The following is a 26495-nucleotide window of genomic DNA, read 5'->3' as shown; positions in this document are numbered from 1 at the left end:
TCTATCATTGGTGTTCTGGGCTTAAGAGCCCTATTTTGGGCTGAGTCCCTCACTTTTCAGGGGGATTTCTGCAGCTGAGATATCCCTCTGCATTCTCAACTGCCACATGTGGGTGTGGGGCCAACTCATTTTGTGTATCCAACCCTCTTACCAGTATCAGTGTGGCTTCTGAAAATCTTTAGCTATAGGACTTCTATTCAGCTAGCCTTTAGATGGTTCTCCAGGTTGACTGTTCTATAATTTAGTTGTAATTTTGATGTCATGGGAGGAGGCAAGTGCTACTCTGCCATCTTGACCAGAACCCAAATATAAAATTCTTGGATGATAGGGGGGTTTTTCTGACAGCACTTTAAATATGTCAAATCATTGCTTCTAGTCTAATGGTTTCTGATGTGAAATTGGTTATTAATCTTATTAAGGATCCCTTGTACTCTTTTACTGCATTCAAGATTTCTCCTGGAGTTTGTCCTTCTTGGAATTCATTGAGCTTCTTGGAGTTTTCCTTTTTGTATTTGGACTCAAATTAATGTCCGGTGACTCTTGGTCTCAGCCTGATAAATGCCCCATAGTATTGCCTCTATGGTAGGTCTTCAGGCAACAGATATTCTCAGTTTCTATCTAATACTTCATTTCATCTTCTACTTTATAATATTTTAATTAGTACACTATATTTTGAGTAATTTTATGTTTACAAGGAAAAAAATGAGTAAAAAGAAGAGTTCCCATACACTCTTCTCTTAACTTCACAATTTCCCCTATCATTAACATCTTGCACTATTGAAATACAGTTGTTAAAACTGATGAGCCAATATTGACATATTATTTTTAACTAATGCCCATGGTTTACATTTGAGTTTACTTTTTGTGTTGTATATTCTATTCAATGCGTTTCAACAAATATACAATGACATGTATCTAACATTACAGTATTATATAGAATAATAGCTTCACTTCCGCAAAAATCCACTGTTACACCTATTCATCCCTCCCTTCCACCCCAAAATCCCAATCAATCCTGAACTTTTTTCTTTTTAAAAAAATTTATTTTATTGTTTAAAGTATTACTTAGGTCCCCTGTTTTCTCCCCTTTACCTCCCTCCCCCCCATCTCCCACACTCCCAAGTGGAGGGAGTTTTGCAGCCTCTAACCCTCGAACCTTCCAGCCCAGCACTGGCTTCAGGGGGTACTCCCACTTTCTATGTCTCCCTCTCTCTTTTCAGTCTCTACAATGTTTCTTCAGTGCTCTTTACTTGAAATGTGTCCATCAGCTATATTTCTTTTGTTTTTCCAAGCTGGTTACCCAGTATTTTAGCCATAAATCCAGTCTGTGTTTGGAAGCAAGGGCACTTTGCTTCTTGTTAGAGTGCTACCATCTTGCCGACCCCTCTTAACTTTTTTTTGTTAATAAAGCAGGGGAGACAGTGAGTGTCAAGATGGAGGAGTGAAGCCCAGCTGGCATGGCTCAGCAGTTCAGCATCGATCTATGACCCAGGAGATCGCGGTTCAATTCCTGATCAGGGCACGTGCCTGGATTGTGGGCTCAATCCCCTGTGGGGAACATACAGGACACAACAGATCATTGATGTTTTTGTCCTTCTCTTCCTTTCTCTCACTCAGAAATCAATAAAAAAAATTTTTTTTAATGGCGGGGGGTGTTGCAATTTTTACTTTATTTATTTATTTTTAATTCTCACTGGAAGATATTTTTTCCATTGCTTTTCAGCAAGATTGGAAAGGGGAGAGAGAGACAGAGAAACATTGATGTGAGAGAGACACATCTATTAGTTCCTTCCCACACACCCCTGACTGGGGCCGGGATAGAGCCTGCAACTGAGGTACATGCACTTGGCCAGAATCAAACCAAGGACTCTTCTGTCCAAGGACCAACGCTCTAACTACTGAAGCAAATGTGCCAAGTCTTACTTTTTTTTTTGTTTGCTTTTTTCTTAGTTTCCAAAGTTTCACACTTATATGATTGGTATTAGGTCTTTCTTCTTTTTTACTATATCCATTCAATGCTATAAATTTCCCTCTAAGCACTTCTTTCTCTGTATCCCACAAATTTTGATAAGTTGTGTTTTCACTTTTATTTAGTTCAAACTATTTTTAAATTTTTCTTGAAATTTCCTCTTGCCACATATATTCTTTAGAAATATGCTACTTAATCACTGTTTTTGAAATTTTCCATCTAGCTTTCTGTTATTGATTTCTATTTTAATTCCACTGTGGTCTGAGAACATACATTGTATGATTTCTAATTTTGAAATATGTTAAGATGTGTTTAGTGACCCAGAATGTGATCTAGCTTGGTAAATGTTCCATGTGAGTTTAGGAATAATGTGTGATTTGCTGTTGCTGGATGACAAAGTCTGTTAAAGTCAATTATATCTAGTTAATCAATGGTGCTGTTGAGTTCAGTAATGTCCTTATTGATCTATGTCTGATAGAGAGTTGTTGAAATCTCCAACTACAATAATGGACTCATCTATTTCTCCTTGCATTCTCAAAGTTTTTGCCTCACACAGTTTGATGCTCTTTTGTTAGGTGCATGATCATTAAGAATTGTTATGTCATGGATATCTGACCCTTTTATTATTATGTAATACCCTCTTTATGTCTGATAATTTTCCTTACTTTGAAGTTTGCTTTGTTTGAAATCACTAAACTGACTCCAGCTTTCCTTTAATTACTGTTACTATGGCATATTTTTCTCTATCCCTTTACTTTTACTATTTGTCTATATTTAAAGTGGATTTCTTATAGACAACACATAGCTGAGTCTTATTTTTTGGTCCACTCTGACAGTCTCTGTGATTTTTTTTTTTCTAACTTATCTTTATTGTTAAAAGTATTACAGACGACCCCTTTTGTTCCCACATTGACCACTTCCATCTTGCTTCCACCCTCTCCCCAGGCCTTCACCCTATTTTTGTTTCTGTCCATGGGTTATGCATATATATATATATATAACTTCTTTGGTTAATCTCCACTCACCACCCATCACCTTACCTCTTCCCTCTGAGATAAGACAGTCTGTTGCATGCTTCAGTGTCTCTGGGTCTATTTTGATTGTCAGATTCATTTGTTTATTAGCTTCTTCTTAAAGAAGACCAGACCCTTCAAGATTTCATTATAATTCTGGTTTGGTGGTGATGAACTCCTTTAGCTTTTTCTAATCTGTGAAGCTCTTCATCTGACCTTCAGTCCTAAATGATACCTTTTTAGGTAGAGTAATCTTGGTTATAGGTTTTTGCTTTTCATCACTTTGAATATTTCTTGCCACTCCCTTCTGACCTGCAAAGTTTCTGTTGAGAAATCATCTGACAGTTGTATGGGTGGTCCCTTGTAGGTAACTAATTGCTTTTCTCTTGCTGCTTTTAAGATTCTCTCTTTGTCTTTAACCTTTCACATTTTAATTACCATGTGTCTTTCTGTGGGCCTCTTTGGATTCCTCTTGTTTGAGACTCTGTACTTCCTGGACTTGTAAGTCTATTTCTTTCCTCATGTAGGAGAAGTTTTCTGTCATTATTTTTTCAAATACTTTTTCAGTTTCTTTCTTTCTTTCTTCTCCTTCTGGTAGCCCCATAATGTGAATGTTGGACTGCTTGAAGTTGTCCCAGAGGTTCCTTATACTATCTCCATATCTCTGGATTCTTTTCTCTTTTTGCTCTTCTGATTGGATGTTCTTTGTTTCCTCATATTCCAAATTGCTGATTTGATTATAAGCTTCCTCTACTTTTGATTCACCGTAAATTGTTCTTCCTTTCAGTTAGTGTAGCCTTCATTTCTCACTGATTCTTCATTATGTCATTGATGATCTCACTAGCTCCCTTAATAGTCTTATTAAGATCCTTGAGCATCCTTATACCCATTGTTTTGAACTCTGTATGTAGTAGTATGCTTCACTTCATTTATTTCCTTTTCTGGAGGTTCCTTCTGTTCTTTCCTTTTTGATATGTTTCTTTGCCTCCACATTTTGGTTGCTTCCTGGTGTTGCTTTCTATGTTTTAGGAAGAGCTACTATGTCTCCTGGAACAGAGATCTGGGAGGATTCAGGCTGAGTCACAGAGATTTGGCTGCAGTCCCACACACAGGTGCCAAGTTCAAAACTGGGAGGGTTATCTCTGCGAGGGAGGTTTCCTGGAGAAGTGAGGTATCACAGCCCCACAACAGGCCCCGCAGCCCAGGGTTCCAGTGTGGGGAAGAGAAGTCCTGCAACTTTGGGCTGTAAAAACCAGCAGGGACTTGCTGAAGAATGCAAAGGCTGCAGGAGTCTCAGGTTTTCCTCTGAAAGAGCCAGATCACAGACTTACTCAGATCCACAACTCTGAGCTCCAGCTCTGGGTAGCAGCTTGAAAAGAAACTGGGACATTTGGGGAGGAACTAACATGCTTGAATTCTGGGTGAGTGATGGAGGGTCAGCTTTCTCCGGGACAGAAGAGCTGGAAGAGGCCATGGCTCATTTGGTGAGCCCTCTCCCCAAAGAGAACACAGGCAGGCACCATTTGAATCTCCAGCACCTGACTCACACCTTTGGCTCCACCCTGGTTATTCCCAGAGACCCTGTCCCTCTCTACTTGCAAGCTCACCCAAGCCATTTCCAATGGTTTTTCTATGCAAGTGGCCTCTCAAGTACTATGCTTGGGACTTTCCTAAAATCTCTCAAACAAGCAGCAGTGTGCCCCATATGGGTTGATAAGTGGCCCCAGGCTTAGCTCTAGTGGGAACCTGAACTGGTTCATAGCTTCGCCTCTACTGGACACCTCCAAGCTGCACAAGTAGCAGCCAACTATGGATTGCGGGGTAGCTCATGCTGCGTGGCCCTGAGCAAGGCACAGGCAGAGGCTGACTTTGCACCTCCCAGGAGGCCCCAGAGACTACACCTGGTGGTCAGACGCCCGTGCTGGATTACAACCCTGCCACATTCACGAGTGACACACTCAATGGGCGCACTTGGTGAACACCAAGGCTCCACTGAAGTAAATCCCCCTCCATAGGGGTGTCTCCAGCACAGAAGCTCTTCGGCTGTAGTTGCAGCTGGTCCTCACAGCTGATTGACCTGGGGGTCAATTCCTTCCAGTGACAACATCAACAACCAAGGCTCAACTACAACAGGACAGTGCACACAGCCCACAGAGGGAAGCACCTAGAAGGCTCAGCTCAAGTGACTGGGGAAGCTGAGCCACTCTACAAGTTCCAGGAGACATAGCAGCTCTACCTAATACATAAAAACAAAAACCAGGAAGCAGCCAAAATGTAGAGGCAAAGAAACATGTCACATAGGAAGAACAGAAAAAATCTCTAGAAGAGGAACTAAATGAAATAGAACCAAGCAAGCTAACAGATACAGAGTTTAGAATAATGGTTATAAGGATGCTCAAGGATCTTAATAAGACTATTAAGAAAACAAGTGAAACCATGGATGACATAATAAAGTACAAATCAGAAATTAAGGCTATATGAACTGAAAGGAAGAATAATTTACAGGGAATCAACAATATAGTAGAGGACGCTGAGAATCAAATCAGCAATTTGTAATATGAGGAAACAAAAATCACACAACCAGAAGAGCAAAAGGAAAAAAAAAAATCCAGAAATATGAAGATAGTATTAGGAGTCTCTAGGACAACTTCAAGCGCCCCAAATTTTGTATTATTGGGGTGCCAGAAGGAGAAGAAAGAGAGCAAGAAATTGAAAACATATTTGAAAAAATAATTACAGAAAACTTCCCCTATGTGGGGGAAGAAATAGATTTATAAGTCCAGGAAGCACAGAGAGTCCCAAACAAGAGGAATCCAAAGAGGCCCACAGCAAGACACATCATAATTAAAATGCCAAAGCTGAAAGACAATGAGAGAATCTTAAAAGTAACAAGAGAAAAGCAGTTAGTTACCTACAGGGGACCACCTATATGGCTGTCAGCTGATTTCACAACAGAAACCTTGCAGGCCAGAAGGGAGTGGCAAGAAATATTCAAAGTGATGAAAAACTAGAACCTACAACCAAGATTATTCTACCCAGCAAAGCTATCATTTAGAATTGAAGGTCAGATAAAGAGCTTCTCAGACAAGGAAAAGCTAAAGGAGTTCATCCCCACCAGACCAGTACTAAATGAAATGTTGAAAGGTCTTTTTTAAGAAGCTAATGAGCAAACAAATCTGACAAACTAAATAGATCCAGAGACATAGACGCTGCAACAGATGATCATATTTCAGAGGGAAGAGGGGTGGAAGGTGGGAAGAGATTAACCAAAGAAGTTATATGTATATATGCATAACCCATGAAAAGAATCAAAAATAAGGTCAAGGCTTGGGGAGCTGGTAGGAGCAAGGTGGAGGGGGTCAACTGAGGGGGGAAAATGGGACACCTGTAATACTTTCAATAATAAAGATAAATAAAAAATAAAATAAATTTTTAAAAATGAAATAAAATTTTAAAAAAGAAAAATGTAAAAGAAAAAAGCTGTGGTAGCAATACTCATATCTGTCAAAATATCCAGCTGGCATAGTGTACTGGTTGAGCATCAACCTGTATTCTGGAAGATCTTTGTTTGATTCCCTGTCAGGGCACCTGTCCAGGTTGTGAGCTGGATAAACAGTAGGGGGCATTCAAGAGACAGCCAATCGATGACTCTCTCATCATTGATGTTTCTATCTCTCTCCCTCTCCCTTCTGCTCTGATATCAATAAAGATATATTTTATAAAATAATAAATACCATATTGAGAGACAAGAAAGTTCATTATATAATACTAAAGCAATTGATCGAACAGGAGGGTATACCCTAGAGAAACATATATGCACCCAATATAGGAGCAACTAAATGTACCAAAAAAACCAAAAAAAAACCACAAACAAACTTCTGGGGGACTTTAAGGGAGAAACCAACAACAACACAGTCATAGTAGGGGTCTTTAACACCCTACTGACTTCACTGGATAGGTCTCCCAGAGAAGAAAATCAACAAGGAAACAGTGACCCTAAATGACACACTAGATCAGATGGATTTAATTGACATTTACAGAACATTTCACCCCACAGCTACAGAATATACATTCTTCTCAAGTGCACATGGGACATTCTCTAAGATAGACCACATGTTAGAACACAAAACAAGTCTCGACAAGTTCAAGAAGATTAAAATCATATCAAGCATCTTCTCAGATCACAATGGCAGGAAATTGGAAATAAACTACAATAAAACACTAAAAATCATTCAAACACATGGAGGCAAAATAGCATGTTATTGAACAATGAGTTACCACCAAGAGATCAAGGAAGAAATAAAAAACTTCCTGGAAACAAATGAAAATCAAAACACAACAACCCAAAATCTATGGGACACAATGAAAGCAGTCCTGAGAGGGAAGTTCATAGCACTACAGGCCTACCTCAAAAAACAAGAGAAACTTGTAGTACACTATCTAACCCTCAACTTAAAGACTTAGTAAGAGAACAACAAGAAAAGCCCAGAGTAAATAGAAGGAAGGAAATAATAAAGATAAGAGCAGAAATAAATGTCATAGAGACTGAAAAAACAAATCAATAAAACCAAGAGCTGGTTCTTTGAAAAGACAAACAATATTGATGAACCTTTAGCTAAACTCAAGAAACAAAGAGAGAAGACCCAAATAAACAAAATCAGAATACAGAGGTAAAATAACATATGACCCAATGGAAATAATGATTGTAACAGAACACTATGAATAACTATATACCAAAAGGCTGGGCAACCTTGGGGAAATGGACATATTCCTAGAAAAGTACAACATTCCAAAACTCAATCAGGAATAGTCTGAAAACCTGAATAGGCAGATAACTACTGATGAAGTTGAACCGGTAATACAAAAAACTCCCAGCAGACAAAAGTTTTGGTCTGAACCAGCATCGCAGGGAAATTGTACCAAACATTCAAAGAAGAACTTCTATCGTCCTCAAGCTATTTCAAAAAATCCAAGAGAAGAACACTTCCAAGCTCTTTTTATGAGGCCAGCATTAGCCCAATTCTAAAATCTGTAAAAACACTACCAAAAAAGAGAATTACAGGCCAATATCCCTGATGAACATAGATGCTAAAATCCTCATCAAAGTATTAGCAAATCACACCCAGCAATATATTAAAAGGATCATACATCATGACCAGGTGGGATTTATTCCAAGGATGCAAGGCTAATAGATTTGCAAATCAAGAAATGTTATACATCACATAAATAAAATGAAGGAAAAAAATCACATGATCATATCAATAGATGCAAAAAAAGCATTTGACAAAATTCAGCACCTATTTTTCATACAAACTCTCAGTAAAGTTGGAATAGAGGGATCATAACTCAACATAATAAAGACCATATATGACAAACCTACAGCCAACATCATACGCAATGGTCCAAAACTAAAACCATGTCCCTTAAAAATAGAAACAGGACAGGGGTGTCCATTTCACCACTCTTATTCAACAGAGTACTGAATTCCTAGCCACAGAAATCAGACAAGAAGAAAACCTAAAAGGGGTCCACATTGGAAAAGAGGAACTGAAACTCTCATTATGCGCAGGTGACATGATATTGTACATAGACAGTCCTAAGGACTCCACCAAAATTCTACTAGATTTAATAAATGAATTCAGCAAGGTAGTAGGATACAAAATTAACACCCAGAAATTGATGGCATTTTCATACACCAATAATGAACTCTCAGAAAGAGAAACTAAAAAAAAAATAAATACCATTTTCCATTACAACAAAAAATTAAGATACTTAAGAATAAACTTAACCAAGGCAGTAAAAGACCTGTACTCTGAAAACTACAGGACTATGCAAAAAGAGGTAGAGGAAGGTATAAACAAGTGGAAGAACATTCCATGTTCATGGATTGAAAGAATTTTATTAAAATGTCCCTACTACCCAAAGCAATCTATAAATTCAATACAATCCCTATTAAAATACCAACAGCATATTTCACAGATCTAGAACAAACACTTCAAAAATTTCTATGTAACCCAAAAAAGCCCCCAAATAGCCCCATCAATGTTGAGAAAGGACAAAGTTAGAGGGATCACAGTACCAGATATCAAGTTATACTACAAAGCCACTGTAATCAAAACAGCCTAGTGCTGGCACAAGAACAGACATACAGATCAGTGGAACAGAACAGAGAACCCTGAAACTGACCCAAGCCATTACACTCAATCAATATTTGACAAAGAAGGCAAGAACATACAACGGAGTAAAGACAGTCTCTTCAATAAATGGTGTTGGAAAAATTGGACAGGTACATGCAAAAAAAATATAACTAGCAGACCAACTTACACCATACACAAGAATAAAGTTAAAATGGAAAAAAGACTTAAATGTAAGATGTGAAACCATAAAAATCCTAGAAGAAAACATATGCAGCAAAATCTCAGACATCATTGACAGTAATATGTTTGCTGATACATCTCCTATGGCAAGGGAAACAAAGGAGAAAATAAACAGTACTACATCAAAATAAAAGGCTTCTACACTGCAAAAGAAACCATTAACAAAACAAAAATGGAACCTACTTAATGGAAGAATATATTTGCCAATGACAAATATAAGTGGTTAATATCTAAAATATATAAGGAACTCATACAACTTAACAAAAGAAGACAAAAAATCCAATTATACAATGGACAATGGACCTAAATAGACAGTTTTCCAAAGAGGACTTTCAGATGGCCTAGAGACATATGAAAAAATGCTCAAAGTCACTAATCGTCAGAGAGATGCAAATTTAAAAAACAGTGAGGTATCACCTCACACGTGTCAGAATGTTTACCATCAACAAATCAACAAACAACAACTGCTGGCGAGGATGTGGAGAAAAGGGAATCCTGGTACACTGCTGGTAGGAATGCAGACTGGTGCAACCACTATGGAAAACAGTATGGAATTTCCTCAAAAAATTAAATATGGAGCTGCCATTTGACCCAGTGATCTCACTTGTAGAAGTATATCCTAAGAAACCTGAAACATCAATCAGAAAGAATTTAATCATTCCTACCTATGTTCATAACAGCACAATTTACAAATACTAAGATCTGAATACAGCTCAAGTGCCTATCAGTAGATGAGGATAAAAATGCTGTGGGACATATACACCATTGAATTCTATGCAGCTGTACAAAAGAAGGATCTCTTACCATTTGGGACACCGTCGATGGAACTGTTAAATATTATGCTAAACGAAGTAAGCCAAAGACAGACAACTATCACATGATCTCACTCATATGTGGAATATAATGAACAAATTAAACTGATTAACAAAATAGATCCAGAGACAGAGAAGCATGGATCCTAGAAGGAAAGCAGGGGTTGGGTATTGGGTGGGGAGAGATTAATTAAAGAACTTTTATGCATAATTGCATAACCCATGGACATAGACAATAGTATGGGGAAGGCCTGCAGGTGAGGCAGATGTGAGGTTGATGGGAACAGTTGGGGGGAAAACGAGACATCTGCAATCCTTTCAACAATAAAGATAAAAATTTTTTTTTAAATGTTGCTGCTCTTCCTCTTCCCCTGTGTAAAGAGAAGGGGATATTTCTCCAGTCACTGTGAGAAGCTGATAGGGCTGCAGGTAATAACACTCATAAAAGTGTGGGACTCCTCCTAGACTGAGCCCCCTTGGAATTTGTAACTCTCAAACGTTTTTCCACTGAATTTCCAGCAGTTAAGTTAAAGTTCAGGTTCTGCTTCCCTCGTCTTGGTTCTCACTGAGTTTTTCCTTTCCTGCATTTCTGCTCTGGTAAGATGTGTTTCTTTGTATCCATCTGTCTAGCTCTTTAATTTAGGAGGTCACTGGTGTCTTCTATGACCTCACTTCTCTCACAAATCTGAGAGAAGTTGTTGATTTTCAGGTTCAGGTTTCTTTTTCTTGATGTGTGGGTAGGAGAGACAACTTTCAAGCTCCTTACATGCCTAATGAATTATCTTCATTTTAAAAGTTAATTTGATGCATATAGGATTCTTGGTTGACAGACTTTTTTCTGTTATCACTTTCAATTTATTATTCCACTATCTTTACCCTACATTTTTTCTACTGAGAAATCAACAATTCATCTTATTGTAGATTTCTTGTGATTACTGTTTTACATCTTTCTGTTTTCAAGATTTTTTAATTTTTTGTGGCTTTCAACATTTTACTGTGATGTGTCTGCTATGAATCATTTAGTGTTTGTCCTACTTGGAGCTTCTTGAACATTCTGGATGTGTAGATAAATATATTTCATTAAATTTGGGAAGTTTTCAGCCATTGTTTCATTAAATATTCCTTCTACTTTATTATTTCTCTTATCTTTGTCCCCTACTCTCAATATATGCATGTTGGTACACTCAATGATATCCAACATTTCTGATCTCTTTGTGCTCTTGATATACCATAATATCTTTTGGTCTATCTACAAATTCATTGATTTTTCTTCCAAGTCAAATGTACTCTGGTGCCCTTATACTGAATTTCTTGTTTTCACTTATTATACTTCTCAACTCCAGAATTTCATTTGATTCTTTTTAATAATTTCTATCTCCTTGTAGATATTCCCTACTTAATGAGACATTGACATCATAATTTCCTTTAATTCTTTTTTATTCTGGTCATAGCATGACATAGTATGCTCCTTTGTTGGGAGAATCTGTATTCCTTTTTTGATACATATGTCCTCCTTGCTATGCACTTTTAAAGTTACTTCTGTTCCATCTTTGCTTCTTTTCCAATAACACATTCTGCAATTAGCCTTTAATTTTTTAGAGTTAATTTCTTTCATTTGAGGGTGGGGCCATCTATCTGTCATGTAGAAATTCCATATTTTTTGGTCAGCTGATGACATCCTTTCTTGGTTTCTACTGTGGACACTGTATTTTTTATTTTTTTATTGTGGTAAAATATACATAACATAAAATGTACCATTTTAATCATCTTTAAGTGTACTATTCAGTGGCATTAATTATACTTGCAATGCTCTGTAACCATTACCACTGCTTATTTTTTAATCTTTTCCATTATCCCAACAAAAACACTGTAGCCATTATAAGTAATAACTTCTCATTTCCCCTCCTCCCAGACTCTGGTAACCTGTAATCTACATTCTGTTTCTACAAATTTGCCTATCCCAGATATCTCATACAAGCAGACTAATTTCATATTTGTCCTGGCATTATTTCTCTTAGCCTATTTCTCTTATCACAATGTCTTCCAGGTTCATCTATATCATAGTACATTTCATAACTTCATTCCTTTTTATGTCTGAATAACAGTCCATTCTATATATACACAATATTTTGTTTATCTACTCTTCTTTGATGGACACCTGAATTCTTTCCAACTTTTGGTTATTGTAAATAATACTGCATTCACCATTGCCATACAAGTATCTGTTCAAGTTCCTTCTTTTAATTCCATTGGGTATATACTTAAGTGCAGAATTTCTAGGTCATATGGTAATTGTTTAGCTTTTGGAGGAGCCAATAAACCATTTTTTATTGGAGGAACACCATTTTACATTCCCATCAGCAATGCACAAGGATTTCAATTTCTCCAGATCCTCACCAACATTCATTATTTTTCATTTTATTGATAATAGCCACCCTAATGGGTGTGAAGTAGTATCAAATTGTGCTTTTGATTTACATTTCCCTAATGACTAGTGGTGGTAAGCATTTTTACATTTCCTTATTGGTCATTTGTGTATCAAGTAGTTTGCCCATTTTGTACCTAGGTTGTTTATTCTTGAGTTGTGGGAGTTTTTATAAATTCTTATTAATCCATTATCAGATATATGCTTTGCAAATGTTTTCTCTGCTTCAGTAGATGTCTTTTCACTCTCTTGATAGTGTCATTTGATGCATAAAAGTTGTTAATTTTGATTAGATCTAATTAAACTATTTCCCCTTTTTTGCCTGTGCTTTATAGTGTCATATCTAAGAAATTATTGCAAAATCTAATGTTGTGAGGACTGTTTCCTATTTTCTTCTAAGACTTTTACAGTTTTTGCACTTATGTTTTGTACTTTTAACCATTTTAAGTCAATTTTTGTTAAAATTCAACTTAATTATTGTGCAGATGAAGAGCTGGTTTTCTTTGGAACATTTATTGGAAAGACTGTCCTTTTTCCCCATTGAATGGATGGCTTTCTTGTTGAAAATCAGTTGATCATATATTTGAAGGTTTATTTCTGGACTTTATTCTGTTCCATTGGTCTGTGCGTCTGTCTTTATGCTAGTCCATATTTTTTTGGTTACTGCTGCCTTGTAGTAACCTTTGAAATCAGGAAATGTGAACAAATAAGAAAATTTGCTCTTCATTTTTAAGATCATTTTGGCTAATAGGGGTCTCTTGAGGTTCCATGTAAATTTTAGGATGAATTTTCCTCGTTCTACAAAAAAAGTCACTGGAATTTTGATAAGGATTACATTGACTCCACAGATCATTTTGCATAATATTCTCATCTTAATATTAAGTCTTCCAATCCATGAATACAGGATGTCTTTGCATTTATTTCGTACTTTAATTTCTTTCATCAGTTTTTTTTACAGTTTTCTGTGTACAGGTCTTTTACCTGCTTACTTAAGTTTATTATTAAGTATTTTATTCTTTTGATGCTATTATAAATGTAACTGTTTTCTTAATTTCTTTGCTGAATTGCTTACTATAATATAAATGCAACTGAATTTTGCTTGTTGATTTTGTATCCTGAAACATTGCTAAATTTGTTTGTTCGCTCTAACAGATTTTTTTGTGAATTCTTTAGGGTTTTCCACTCAGAAGATAATATCACCTGTAAACAGAGATGATTTTACCTCTTTCTTTATGATGTGGATGCATTTTATTTCTTATCTAATTGCCCTGTCTAGATTTTCCAGTGATATGTTGAATAGAAGTGGCAAACATGAGCATCACTGTCTTCTTTCTGTCTTAAAGGAAAATATTTCAGTCTTTCACAATTTAATATGATGTTAGCTGTGGATTTGTTTTTAGCCCAGACACAGGGAAGGTTGGATCTGCTAACATTCACCATCTGTCAAATCTACCCAGAATATGTCTTCACTGGAAAGCTGGGAAGATGGGAAATGCCACTCAGTTTTCAAGCCAAGTATATCAGCTCTCTCACAACACAAAAGTGTGCCAGAAAGGGGATTGCACTCTTCATCAACTTTCTTGCCTATTTTACAGAAGTTGGGGGTAGGGAAATGGGTGGTGGCCTGATGCTACCACTCACTTAATATAAGCCTTCTGCAACACAGAGCTGTGGAAAATAGGATCTTCCTATTTTCACCATCTGACAAAACTATCCAGAAGAGCTGTTTGACTCCAGGGAACTGGGAGATATGGGGACTGCCTGCCACTCAGCTCCCAAATTTGCTAAAACAGTTCTTCCACAAGGCAGAGTGGTAGAGATATGGGTATAATGCCTAGCTTTAATATCAAGGCCTCCTACTGTTCTTACCTATTTTCCATAGATTTTGTAGAATAAATACTAATCAATCTATTGTAAGCCCTTTGATCAATCTGAAGAATATTTGAATGATTGCCCTTGCTAATGCTGACCAGCTTAACAGTTGCTCTCCAGGGGAGATATTTCCCTAAGTACTTCACATGGCCATTCGCCTTTCACTTTTTTGATGGTGTCTTTGACACACAAAAGTTTTTAATTTTGATTAAATCAAGTTTATTACTTTAAAAATTTTCTTCAACTTTTTGCACCATATTTAAGACGGCTTTGCCTAACTTAACACAGAGATTTACTCCTCTGTTTTCTAGTTGTTATAAAGTTTCACCTCTTACAATTAGGTCTTTGATCCATTTTGAGTTAATTTTTGTGCATGGAATGAGATAGGGTTTCAAGTTATCATTATTCTTTTGGATATCCAATTGTGTCAGCACCATTTGTTGTAAATGTTATAACATGAGTCTTCTAATTCATAAACAGGATATCTTTCCATTTATTTACATATTCTTTAATTTATCTTAGCAATTTTTTTAAATTAGTTTACAAATTTTTCACTTCTTTAGTAAAATTTAGTCCTAAATATTTTATTCTTAATTACATTGTGAATGGAATTGGTCATATTTTCTTTTTAAAAAAATATTTTTATTGATTTCAGAGGGAGGAAGGGAGAGGGAGAAAAACATCAATCGGCTGCCTCCTGCATGCTCCCTACAGGGGATCAAATGCAAAACCCGGGCATGTGCTCTGACTCGGAATTGAACGTTGGCAACCTTTTTCTGCATAGGTCAATGCCCAACCAACTGAGCTACACTGGCCAGGGTACTTTATCCTATTAATATAATGTACTATCAACTTATTTTTGTGTTACTGGCATAAATTCCACTTGGTCCTGATATATAATATTTTTCGTATGTTGGTATAGATTCCGCTTGCTAGTATTCTGTTGAGAATTTTGTGTTTATATTTATGGTATTATTTTTTTCTTTAACTGTTTGGTAAAATTCATCATTGAAGCCATCTGATGCTGGGTTTTTCTTTGTGGAAAGATTTATAATTACTAATTCAATCTCTTTCTTAGCTAACTCTCTGATTTTGTTTTGTCCTCACAGCAAACTCTAGCTGGTATTGTTGCTGATCTGGCCCACTGTAAATGAGCTGAATATAATTTCCATTGGCTGTTAACTTATGTAGTTGAACAGGTAGAATAGTTTCTTCTGTTGGTGCTTTGGAAACCATTTCAAATATAGTCTGATTTGTAAATCATTTAATTTTAAAGAGCAGTTTTAAACTGTAACCATGCCCACTAACCTTTTTATCAGAAACCTTATAAAACTCTTCAAATAAGAATAAAAATGCTTAGTAATATTTTACTGTAATGTTTTAAAGGTTTTGCAAACTTTTCTTACTCCCTACAAAACATAGGCACTCCAAATGGAGAAACTCAACCTCTGTCCTCTGTTTACTGCAGTGCCACTTGTCTTGTTTATATTTGTCCCTCTAAATACAAGATTTCTCACTGACTATTTTTAACATGTTCTTCTCAGTGGAAATTCCGATATATGTTGGCTTCCTTTATTGAACCTGTAGATCTTGACTGACTACTGCAGGCCAGGCATTGTGCTAGGAGCTATGATAGGAAAATTTTTGGTGAGAAATCAGATTAGCTTGACATATTATACATATATTTAAAAAGTAACCCTGTAGAAAAGTATATGAAAATATAGATTAGATTCATAAATAGACTTCTGGCAGTATTAGTAATGTTTTCACAGTAATTCTGTGAATGGGCTCACAACATGGAGTACTTTGTACATATTTCATTTTGAAATGAATATATTAAAATCTCACATATGGGAGTGTGTATGTGTATGTATATATGAAGGAGGGAGAGAAAGAGATTTTATTATAATACTATAATAACTACCCAAAATATTGCTCCTTTTTTGGGAGTTTCTGTCAGTTAAATTGTTTTTTACTGATTACCAATAGATAAACAGAGGAGAAAATAATGGGATCTTACAAGTAAGCAGAAAAATATAGATACATCGAGTTTATAAAGTTCCTCAAGTCAGCCGACCAGTGTGGCTCAGCGGTTAAACATCAACCTATGATCCAGGAGATCGAGGTTCAATTCTTGGTCAGGGCACATGCCCAGGTTGCAGGCTCAATGCCCAGTAGGGGGCATGCAGGAGGCAGCTGATTAATGACTCTCTCATCATTGAAGTTTCTATGTCTCGCTCCCTCTCCCTTTCTCTCTCTGAAATTAATAAAATCATATTTTTTGAAAAGATCTTTTCAAAAAAAAGTTCTTCATGTCATCTTGTAACAAAGTTTTGATTCTTCCTTTTAGACCAGAAGATCAATTCAGAAGTTATTAGAATGGGAAAATAACAGATTATATCACAAGGTAAGAAGTTTAAGCAAAGAAATGCCCCATTTATATATTTATGTTAGTATTAATTTTTTTTTAAATGAGGATATTTTAAGCCACGAGAGAATGGATTAGAGAACTAATACTCATTTTTCAATGTATATTCTTTATGAGGTATTTTTAAATTCTATGTTGTGGAACTTGTACTTATTCATGGATTGTTTTCAGGGATTTATTCAAATATATAGGTGATAATTATTATAAATTGAATCAAATTCTTAACAAACTGTACTTTCTTAGCTTGCTTTACACTGGAAGTTGACTAAAAGAAAATGTGAAACTAGCAATATGATGGAATATGTAAGTATGCAGTTGTTTTCTAATTTAACTTTTTCGGATCCCATCTTAATTGTTACATTTTACTATATTTATCATTTGTCAAATCATCTTTCTACCTATTTTCTCCTCAGCCAGAACTTTTATCAGTTGGAACATAGAGGTTTTTTGTACCTTCTTTAGATGTGTAGCCAACATAAAATATCTTGAAAGGTAGCAATTATTCAGATCTTTTAAAAAAATCTCAGCTAGTGTGCTCAGGTGGAAATATTGCACAACTGTCCTGGTTGGTGTGGCTCAGTTGGTTGGGCATCGTCCAGTGCACCAAAAGGTTTCTAGTTTACCCATCAGGGCACATGCCTGCATTGTGGGCTCAATTCCCAGTAGAAGGTGGGCAAGAGAGAGCTGATCAATGTTATGCTTTCACATCGGTGCTTTCTCTTTTCTCCCTTCCTCTTTCTCAAAAAATCAATAAACTCTTCTAAAAAAAGCAATGATTCCTGTAAAATAACTCACACAACATGATTGTGGCTGAGCCTCAGTTAGCCAACCTGAGAGGAGGGTCCTCCCATGAATGAGTCAACAACAATATAGACCAAATCAGAACAGGAGAGCCAAAGAACCCACAAAAGGAACACCCACAAAAGAGACATGCCTAGAGTATATAGCTCAGATGTATAAGGAAAGCACACCTCTGGGTCCCACTGGATATAAACTACAAAATCCCACCCCACAAGACTGGGAGACAGCACATATACCTAATAGACAGATACAAACACTAAGAGTTACTAAAATGAGGAGAAAAGAAACAACCTCCAAACTAAAGAAAAGGAAAAATTACCAGAAAAAGACCTTGATTGGGTGGAATTAAGCAAGTTATCAGAAATGGAGATCAGAGTAATGGTTATCAAGATGTTTAAGGAAACCACTGAGAACCACAAGAAACTTAATGGGAAGGTCCAGGAACTTAGTGAAATCTTCATCAGCATGAAAAAATATATAGATATGATAAATAAGAACCAGGCAGAAATGAAGAATACTATATCTAATATCAAGAGTATGCTAGAAGAAATTAACAGCAGACTTACTGAAGCAGAGGATAGAATAAGTGAATTATAAGATAAGGTTAAAAAAAAACACTCAATTGGAATAGCAAAACCAGAAAACACTTAAAAATCATGAGGACACTTTAAGGGAACTTTAGAACACCATGTAGTGAAACAACATTCGCATCACAGGGGTTCCAGAAGAAGAGGAAGGAGCAAGTGATAGAGAACCTAGTGGAAGAAATAATGACAGAAAACTTCCCTAAGCAGGTAAAGGAGAAAGCCACACAGGTTCAGGAAGCACAGAGGGTTCCAAACAAGAGGAACCCAAAGAGACCTACTCCAAAACACATCATAATTAAAATGACAAATGTTAAGGAAAAAGAGAGAATATTAACAGAGAGAAAAGGAATGACCTGCAAGGGAGACGCCATAAGGCTGACAGCAGATTTCTCAACAGAAACACTTCAGGCCAGAAGGGATTGGCATGAAGTTCTTAAAGTAATGAAAAGCAAGAACATGGAATCAAGATTCCTTTATCCAGCAAGGCTATCATTTAAAGTTGAAAGTGAAATAAAGAGCTTTCCAGACAAAAGGCTAAAGGAGTTCAGTACTATTAAACCTGCATTGCAAGAAATGCTAAAAGAACTGCTTTAAGAAGAAGGAATATTAAGAGAATGGTACATCAGCATAAACATAAAAAATGGCAATAAGTAAGTATATATCAATAATAACCTTAAATGTAAATGGGTTAAATGCTCCAATCAAAAGACATAGGGTACCTGAATGGATAAGAAAACAGGATCAAAATATATTATGTCTACAAGAGATCTGTTGAGAACAAAAGATTCATATAGGCTGAAAGTGAAGTAGTGGAAAAAAATATTCCATACACATGGAAACAAACAAACAAAAAGCTGGAGAAGCAATACTTATTTTTAACAAATAGACCTCAAAATAAAGACCACAACAAGAGAAAAAGAAGGTGACTACATAATACTGAAGGGATCATTCCAGCAGGAGGAAATAACCTCTATAAATATATATGCACCCAAAATAGGAGAACCTAAATATATAAAAAATTTCTTGGTGGACTTCAAGGGGAAGATTGACAGCAACACAGTCATAGTGGGGGGATTTAACACCCCATTATCATCATTGGACAGATCATTAAGACAAAAAGTCAACAGGGAAATAGAGACCTTAAATGACACACAAGTTCTAATGGATTTAATTGGCATTTACAGAACATTTCATCCCAAAACAGCAGAATACACATTCTGCTCAAGTACACATGGAACATTCTCAAAAACAGACCACAGGTTAAGGCACAAAGCAAGCCTCTACAAGTTGAAGAAGACTGAAATCATATCAAGCATCTTCTAGCATCACAGTGCCATGAAACTAGTGAATCACTATAAAATCACTATATTAACCACTATTTTAAAAAACCTCAAAAATATTCAAACACATGGAGGCTAAATAGCATGTTATTGAACAATGAAAGGGTTACCAATGAGGTCAGGGAAGAAGTCAAAAGCAGCCTCAAAAAAAAAAATGAAAATGAACAAACAACCCAAAATTTATGGTACACGGTGAAAGCAGTTCTCAGGTAAAAGTTCATAGCATTTCTAGCATATTTCCAGAAATAAGAAAAAGCTCTAATAAACCCTCTAACACAACAACTAAAAGTATTAGAAAGGGAACAGCAATAAAAACTGCAAGGAAGTAGAAGGAAGAAAATAACAAAGACCAGAGGAGAAATTAATGACATAGAGACTAAAATAAGCAATACAAAATATGAATGAAACCAAGAGCTGGTTCTCTGAAAAGATAAGTAAGATTCATGAACCTTTAACCAGACTCACAGAAAAATGGAGAGGACCAAATAAATAAAATCAGAAATGAAAGAGGCGATATAACAAACCAACACAACAGAAACACAAAGGATCAACTATATGCCAACAGACTGAACAACCTGGGTGAAATTGACAAATTCGTAGAAGCACACAACCTTCCAAAGCTAAATCAGGAAGAGGCAGAAAACCTGAATAGGCTGATAACAACTAATGAAATTGAAGCAGTAATCAAAAAACTCCCAGCAAACAAAAGTCCAGGACCAGATGGACTTACAGACGAGTTTCACCAAACATTAAAAAAAGAATTAACATGTATCCTGCTCAGACTATTCCAGAAAATTCAAGCAGAGGGAAAACTCCAAAGCTTCTTATGAGGCTAGCATCATCCTAATTCCTAAACCAGATAAAGACACTACAAAGAAAAAAAATTAAAGGCCAATATTCCTGATGAGCATAGATGCTAAAATCCTCAATAAATTACTTGCAAATGGAATCTAGCAATACTTTAAAAAGATACACCACGACCAACTGGGATTTATTCCAGGGATGCCACACTGATATATTTGCAAATCAGTAAATGTGACACACCACATAAACCACATGAAGGATAAAAATCATATGATCATATCAATACATGCAAAAAAAGCATTTGACAAAATCCAGCACCCATTTCTGATAAAAACACGCAACAACGTGGAAATAGAGGGATCATACTTCAACATAATAAAGGCCATATGTGATACACCTACAGCCAAAATCATACTCATTGGTCAAAAACTAAAACCATTTCCCTTAAAAACAGGAATAAGACAGGGGTGTCAACTTTCACCATTCTTATTCAGCATAGTACTGGAATTCCTTGCCACAGCCTTCGGGTAGAAAACATAAAAGGTATCCGAATTCTAAAGGATGAAGTAAAACTCTCATTATTTGCAGAGGACATGATATTGTACATAGAAATGTAAAGACTCCACCAAAGCACTACTAGACTTGATAATTGGATTTGGCAAAGTAGCTGGATGCAAAATTAACATCCTAAAATCAACTACATTATAATGAACTCAAAAAAGAGAAAAATTTTTTAAAATACCATTTAGCATTTACCATTGCAATTAAAAAAATAAGATACCTAGGAATAAACTTAACCAAAGATATAAGTGACCTGTACTGAAAAAACTACAGGACACTGAAAAAAGACATAGAGGAAGATATAAATGAGTGGAAGAATACACCATATTCATGGAATGGTAGAACTAATATCATTAAAATGTAAATACTACTCAAAGTAATTTTGGTTTCAATGCAATTCCTAGTAAAATACCAACACCATATTTCACAGAGTTAGAATAAATATTCCAAAAATTTATTTGGAACCAAAAAAGACCTTGAATAGCTCCACCAATCGTGAGAAAGAACAGAGTTGGAGGAATGACTTTACCGGATATCAAACTATACTACAAAGCCATTGTAATCAAAACAGCCTGGTATTGGTACAACCGCAGACATATAGATCAGTGGAATGGAACAGAGACACCTGAAATAGACTCACATACTTATGGTGATTTAATATTTGACACAGGATGCAAGAGCATACAATGGAGTAAAGACAGTGCCTTCAATAAATGGTGTTGGGAAAATTGGACGGGTACATGCAAAAAAATTAAACTAGATCACCAATTTACTCCAAACACAAGAATAAATTCAAAATGGATAAAAGACTTAAATGTAAGTTGTGAAACTATAAAAATCCCAGAAGAAAACATGGGCAGTAAAGTCATGGACATCTCACGTAGTGGAATTTTCACCTATAGGTTTCCAAGGGGAAGAGAAACTAAAGAAAAAATAAACAAATGGGACTACTTCAAACTAAAAAGCTTTTGCACAGCAAAAGAAATCAGCCTCAAAATACAAAGAAACCTCATGGTATTTTAGAACATATTTGCCAAGGTTTTATCTGATAAGGGGCTAGTTCCCAAAGTGTACAAAGAACTCATACAATTGAAGAAGAGGAAGACAAACAATCCAGTTAAAAAATGGGCAAGTGACCTAAATAGACACTTCTCCAAAGAGGACATACGGATGGCCAAGAGACACATGAGAAAATACTCCACATCGCTAATCATCAGAGAGATGCAAATTAAAACCACAATGAGGTATCACTTCACACCTGTTAGAATGGCCAGCATCAACAAACCAGCAAATGACATATGCTGACAAGGATGTGGAGAAAGGGGAAACCTAGTACACTACTTGTGGGAATCCAGTCTGGCGCAGCCACTATGGAAAGCAGTATGGAGGTTCCTCAAAAAATTAAATATATAGATCGGAAGATGGCGGCACTGTGAGAAGCAGCAGAGCGCCCCCGTTCCCAGCCATGGACTCGATTTCCTCCTAAAATCCTATGTAACCAGCTTGAAAAAACCAGAGAAACATACCTGAGTGGACGGAGTGCGACTGGGGAGCACTGAAGAAACATCACAGAGTCTGGTAAGAGGGGGGGGGCGTAGGAAGAGGAGTCCCCCCCTGAAGCCTGTGCTTGGCTCTGAGCGCGGAGCCTTGGAGGCTGCAAAGCTCCCTCCCCTCAGGAGTGTGGACGGCATCCAAAAGAGGGTATCTCACACCCGGCACGACAAGAGAGGAAAGAGCACCCCACGCACAGAACAGAGGGACCCAGGGGAGCGGTGAGTCCTGGAGGGGAAGGTGCCTTCCTAGGAAACAAAGCCTCTAATGGTGGGCGGCGCCTTCCTAGGAAAAAAAGCCTCTAGTGGTGGCTGCGACCAGCGTCTGGTGCTCAGGTGCCGACCATAGGAAAGGCTGTCGCAAGGTCTGTGGCACCCAAGTGGTAAGGGACCAAAGGACTGCACTGAGCAGCCGCACACAGGGACTCTCTGCCTCCCTGTGGGGCATTGTGTTGAGCCCCAGAAAGCGCTGAATCTGCATGCCGTGGGGGAGGGGAGGAGCCCTCCCGCCCTGAGCACCTGGTGCCGAGAGGCTGAGACCTGTGACCAGCCCTGAGGGGTGCTGCATTCGCACATGAAGCCATTCCAGCTTTCCTGAGACCAGAGATGTGGGAAGCTGCTTGGAGCTGACTTTGGGTCCCCTCCCGCTGGGTGCCTTGGAGCAAGGGCAGCGGGACCCTGCAGGGCAGACTTTCTGCCTGTGTGTTGCTTTGTGCATTTGCAAGTTTGAACACGGAACTGGTTCCCATCTTCCTGGCGTGCACCGCATGGACAGACCAGCGGAGGCTGGGATTGGGGTCGACACAGTAGATGGTCTGAGGGGCCGGCCTGGTGCGACCAGCCAACCAGAACTGAACAGGGAAGGGCGGAGCCTGCTGGCCCCTTCTGCAACCGGGAGCATCGCCCCCAACAGGAAAGGGGCCGGTCCCGCTCACTGAAGCCCCAGAAATGTTGCAGGGCACAGTCCTGAGGGGAAAGGGAGAGCAGCTCACAGAGGACTTTACGAGAATAAGACTCTCGGGGACTGTTGTTTGGGAACTGGAGGAAACACTGAAAACCCCTGCTGGGGCCTGAGCAGACAAAAGGCTCACCAGAATGTGTTCTAAGTCAAACCCACTGAGCCCAGGCTGCCAAAACGGCCCATACAGAAAAAGCAACTGGTTCAAATCAATCTGAAGCTGCAGCAGGACAGAACCTGGGGAACTAGAATCAGAGGACAGGCTAGGGACTGAAGAGCTAGCGGTGGAGAAGAGACTAACTCCCACAGAGTGAGCACCTGACAGCGACACCTCTAAGGGGAGTGATACCCTGGGCTACACTAGCCACCCTGCATCCTAAAGACTCTAGAAAAGACTCCGGAGTAAGACCAGGCAACTACAAGGTTGCAAAATAGCTGACAAGAGGAGGTGGTCCACAGCGAGCCTCAGATCAACCATCTACCTAAGGACACCAGAGCCAAACCTAAACTGCTCCTCACATTGGCTTATACACAAGTACCTCCCAGGAGAACTGAAATCAGCTCATGAAACAGTGACCCTCAGACAACATGAATTACACAGAAAAAACTCACTTGATTGACTACCTTTTTTTCTGCTGTTTTTTTGTTTGGTTTGGTTTTGGGTTTTTTGGTTTTTCAGTTTTTTTGTTTGTTTTTTGTTTGTGAGTTTGTTTATTTTTTCTCTTTTTTCCTTAGCAAGAAGAGAAAGGGGAGAAAATTTGTTTTTTCTTCTTGAAATTTTAAAATAATTTTTTAAAAACATTTTTTAACTAAATTTGTTTTTCTCATTTTTATAAAAGAATTTTGTCTTGCCTAGCTTGTTTTTAGTTTTGGTTTGGTTATTTGCTTTATTTTGTTCTATCCTTGCTTCTAATATCAAGACTTTCTTGATATCCCTGCTTAATGACTGGGACTTTATCATTATAACCAAGTTTACTGCTTTCCTCTATAGATTCCCCCCAATCTCTTACCAGACTCCCTCCCTGCCTGGGATTTATCTCTCTCCCTCCTCTCAATCCATTGGCATAATGCTTTCCCTCTTTTTCTTTTTTCTTTTTCTACTTTTCTTTCATTCTTTCATTATGCTCCTTTCTGTAGTCCTGTTCGATTGTTAGTTTCTCTTATTCTTGTATTGTATTTTTGTTTTCTCATTTTCAACTATTATCCTATTCCTATTCTCTCCCTTAATTTTTTGCTGGCCCTTTTTTCAGAATCTTTTCTCTGCTGTTATCTCCCAGTAGCTTCTCTATCTTTTACATTTTAGTTTATTATTATTTTCCAAATTTTCCCCAGTATTAACAATAATATACTTCCCTCTCTCTCTAAGCATTACTTTTCTTTCTCTCTTTCTTTTTTTATAAGCATTTTTTTTTCATGTGTGTGTGTGTTCTCCCTTCACTCTCCCAGTACTATTTTCACTTGGGTTGTTTTCATTGTGACTGTCAAGATATTTTGTAACATACCTCTTGTTTCTGGAATTTTAGCTGTGTATTGTCCTGCCTTGCCAGCACCCGTACAACAGCTTACACATCTAGGTTGGGGCTGATACACAGTTAGCCAACCTGAGAGGAGGGTCCTCCCAAGGACTGATCAACAACAATCTAGACCCAACCACAACAGGAGAACATAAAGAAACCACAAAAGGGGCACCCACAAGAGGGACATGCCTAGAGCAAAGAGCTCAGAGGTGTAAGGAAAACACACCTCTGGGCTCCACTGGACCCACAAGACAAAATCCCATCCCACAAGACTGGGGGTCAGCAAATATATCTAATATATAGATACAAACAGTAAGACCTACCAAAATGGGGAGACAAAGAAACAACCCCCAAATCAAAAAAAAGGAAACATTGCCAGAAAAAGACTTTGATGAGATGGAGTTAAGCAAGTTATCAGAAATAGAGTTTAGAGTATGGATGATGAAGATGTTCAAGGAACTGAAGAAGACACTACATCTAAGATCGAGGACCTTAGTGAAAACATGAAAAAAGAGATACATACCATAAATAAAACTCAGAAAGAGATAAAGAATGCTGTATCTGATATCAAGAATGCACTGGAAGGAATTAAAAGGAGGCTCAATGAAGCAGAGGATAGAATAAGTGACTTAGAAGACAAGGTAGAAAAAATGACACAATCAGAGCAGCAAAAAGATAAAACACTTCAAAAGCATGAAGACAGTCTAAGGGAGATTTGGGACAACATGGAGCAAAACAAATTCGCATTATAGGAGAACCAGAAGGGGAGGAAAGAGAGCAAGGGATAGAGAACGAGTTGGAGGAAATAATTATAGAAAACTTCCCTAAGCTGGGGAAGGAGAAAGCCACAAAAGTTCAGGAAGCACAGAGGGTTCCAAACAAGAGGGACCCAAAGAGACCCACTCCAAGACACATCATAATTAAATGGCAAATGGCAAGGACAAAGAGAAAATATTAAGGGCTGCAAGAGAGAGACAAGCAGTGACCTACAAGGGACCCCTCATAAGGCTGACAGCTGATTTCTCAACAGAGACTCTTCCAGGCAGAAGGGAGTGGCATGAAGTGCTGCAAGTAATGAAAAGCAAGAACATGCAACCAAGATTGCTTTATCCAGCAAGGCTATTATTTAAATTTGAAGGTGAATTAAAAAGCTTCCCAGACAAAAAAAGACTAAAGGACTTCAGTACCACTAAACCAGCATTGCAAAAAATGCTAAAAAGACTGCTAAAAGAAAAAGAAGGAATAGTGAGAGAAAGGTACATCAGCATAAAGGGGAAAATGGCATTAAATAAGTTGATTTCAATAGTAACCTTAAATGTAAACGCAATAAACGGTCCAATCAAAAGATGAAGGGTAGCTGAATGGATAAGAAAACAGGATCCAAATATATGCTGTCTACAAGAGATGCACCTGAGAGCAAAAGATTCACACAGGCTAAAAGTGAAGGGATGGAGTAAAATATTCCATGCAAATGGAAAGGA

At 37.5% G+C, this 26495-nt stretch overlaps 1 protein-coding gene across 3 annotated transcripts in view; it reads left to right on the top strand.

Moving 5' to 3' along the window:
* Positions 1 to 26495, top strand: part of CHIC1 (cysteine rich hydrophobic domain 1) — a gene marked incomplete at its 5' end in the record, with an annotated part of 98918 nt that overhangs the window by 54798 nt on the left and 17625 nt on the right. For 2 of the 3 annotated variants that reach the window (XM_081125719.1, XM_081125721.1), the window contains 2 exons: positions 16819 to 16875; positions 17140 to 17199. In XM_081125719.1, coding sequence (XP_080981845.1) covers positions 16819 to 16875; positions 17140 to 17199 — 117 coding nt within the window. The remainder of the gene's footprint in view (positions 1 to 16818; positions 16876 to 17139; positions 17200 to 26495) is intronic. The other variant, XM_081125720.1, reaches the window with a different exon arrangement.

Source organism: Miniopterus schreibersii, assembly GCF_964146895.1.
Source record: "Miniopterus schreibersii genome assembly, chromosome: X".
Classification (NCBI taxonomy): Eukaryota; Metazoa; Chordata; class Mammalia; order Chiroptera; family Miniopteridae; genus Miniopterus; species Miniopterus schreibersii.
This window is presented reverse-complemented; position numbering and strand designations above follow the sequence as displayed.